Raw genomic sequence first — 2,065 nt, 5'->3', positions numbered from 1 at the left:
ACAGGCAGGACAGGGGGGTCAAAACAAGCTTGGCCTAAACCTAATCTCAGGTCTGTCTGGGACATAACAGCAGGAGAGGGCAGTGAAATGAAACGTACCCCAAAATCACATAAGGCAGCAGGAGGTAAATTAATCAGACACACCCTAAACTAAACTCAGAGAGGAGGAAGGAAGGAAGGAAAGAAGGAGGTATGGAGAAGGAAGGAGGGAGGGACAAAAGGCAGGAGGGAGGAAAAGGAGGAGATACTGAAAGGGATGAAGGAGGCAAGGAAGGAAAGGAAAGGAAAGGAGGTGGTACAGAAAGTAACAGGTACACAAGGAAAATGAGGGATATGTGGAATGAAAAAGGGAAGGAGAGGAGGAGGTAAGCAAAGGGTGAAGTGAAGGGCATAAAGGACGGAAGAAGAAAAGTAGATCCTAACATAAATGTGAACAGACAGGGAGGAGAAAGTGTTTAAATCAAACGCACTGAAATCTAAATCCGACCTGCCACAACGAGGCGAGTGGGGACGGGAGTCTGGATCAAACACAGCCCAGATTTTGTGAGACATAGTGAGGAAAAGAGGCACAAATCAAACGTAGCTGAACCTAAACTCGGCCCGATGGGGAGGTGAAGAGGTTTAAATCAAACGCACTCTGATCTAAATCTGGTGAAACAGGATAGGAAAAGGGGGTTTGGATCGAACACCAACATGGAAATCAAACACACCCCAAATACCTGAGGAGGTAAAGGGGTCAAAATCAAACAACCCTGGACTGACAGAGGAAGATGTTGTTATGCTAACACTGCTAACCCTGTCGGCTAACACACACCTGTGTTCATTAATTCTGTTTTAGTCACAGCTAATGTTGATCTAGTGTTAACTAGCATCACATAGCAACAGCTAGCATGTGAACTATTCACATTAATGACAGTAGCTGCTGTTAGCAACATGAGGCACTGTGGTCAGCTAACAGCTAAGCTAATGCTAATTTTCAGCTAGCTCAAATTCTGCTAGAAAAAAAAGATGGATTTGATTTTCACCTCAATGTGAAGCATCAATTAGCAATAGCTAGCATCAACCACCAGCAGCTACTGATGTTAGATCAGTGTCTGTGTTAGTGATATCACCTGCTAGATCCAGCTAGCTTCAATTAGCGCTTACTATCAGTTAACATCAGGTAGCCTAGCAACAACATCTGTCATCTAACGACAGCTGATCTAAGGTCCCACAGACACCGGTCAAGGTGGGGGTGGCCTTGTAGTCACCGTTGACTACGCAGCCAGCAGCATCATCACAGCAACATGGACCGCAGAGGCAGGTGATGGAGTAAAAAACAAACGCACCCTGGCTGTGTTGTAGATCCTGAAGATACGGCTGATGACGTCCTCCTCCAGATCAGCAGAGACAAACTCCACCTGCAGGGAGCCCAGACGATGGAGGCCGTTCTCCGGCCAGTACTGAGGACACAGCTGAGACAGACAGAGGGAGGTTATTGATCCAGATTATCAATAATAGATCAGATTCATCTGACTCATCTCCTCATGCAGCCATGTGTGTGTGTGTGTGTGTGCGTGTACCTGCGCGGGGTCGACGTCGTTCAGCATGACGATGGACGTACAGTGGTAGTCTAGGACCAGACGCCAGAAGTCCTTCACCGTGTTGGGCAAGGGATGCTGGGTAACAATGAATGCTGACGGCTGCTTGTAGCTCTGTGACGGTAACACGCCATATATGGTTGGTCAAACAGCAGGAAATGACATCACACAGGTGAACAAATGACACCAACAACAACAGCAACGATTTTTCACTGTCTGAGCTTTTAATGTGAAAGGAGCTTCCAACTGACATTTCCATTACACACACACACACACACACACACACACACAGTCTGTGGTCAGGTATTTGGTTGGTTTCCATGACGACAGAGTTGTTTATTAGAAAATGGTAGGGTATGATGTACAATACTGTGGTTTGTGTGTGACTGAACCTTCCATTAACCAGAGATGCTGAGACTGCTCTCTCATATAAACCAAAGGTCTCTCTCCCCCTCTCTCTCTGTGTGTCTCTCTCTCTCCCCCTCT

At 46.6% G+C, this 2,065-nt stretch overlaps 1 protein-coding gene across 1 annotated transcript in view; it reads right to left on the bottom strand.

Annotated features, from left to right (window-relative positions):
* LOC111644946 (receptor-type tyrosine-protein phosphatase mu-like) overlaps positions 1-2,065 on the bottom strand; it is a 101,682-nt gene that overhangs the window by 3,230 nt on the left and 96,387 nt on the right. Inside the window, exons 34-35 of the mRNA XM_087170317.1 lie at positions 1,562-1,693; positions 1,328-1,453 (exon numbers count right to left, since the gene is read on the bottom strand). Coding sequence (XP_087026443.1) covers positions 1,328-1,453; positions 1,562-1,693 — 258 coding nt within the window. The remainder of the gene's footprint in view (positions 1-1,327; positions 1,454-1,561; positions 1,694-2,065) is intronic.

This window comes from Seriola lalandi, unplaced genomic scaffold, assembly GCF_002814215.2.
Source record: "Seriola lalandi dorsalis isolate HSWRI2012SDOR001 ecotype SW California unplaced genomic scaffold, Sedor1 jcf7180002054945, whole genome shotgun sequence".
NCBI classification, from domain to species: domain Eukaryota; kingdom Metazoa; phylum Chordata; class Actinopteri; order Carangiformes; family Carangidae; genus Seriola; species Seriola lalandi.
Note: the sequence above shows the minus strand (reverse complement) of the source record. Positions and strands in the feature narration are given on the sequence as shown.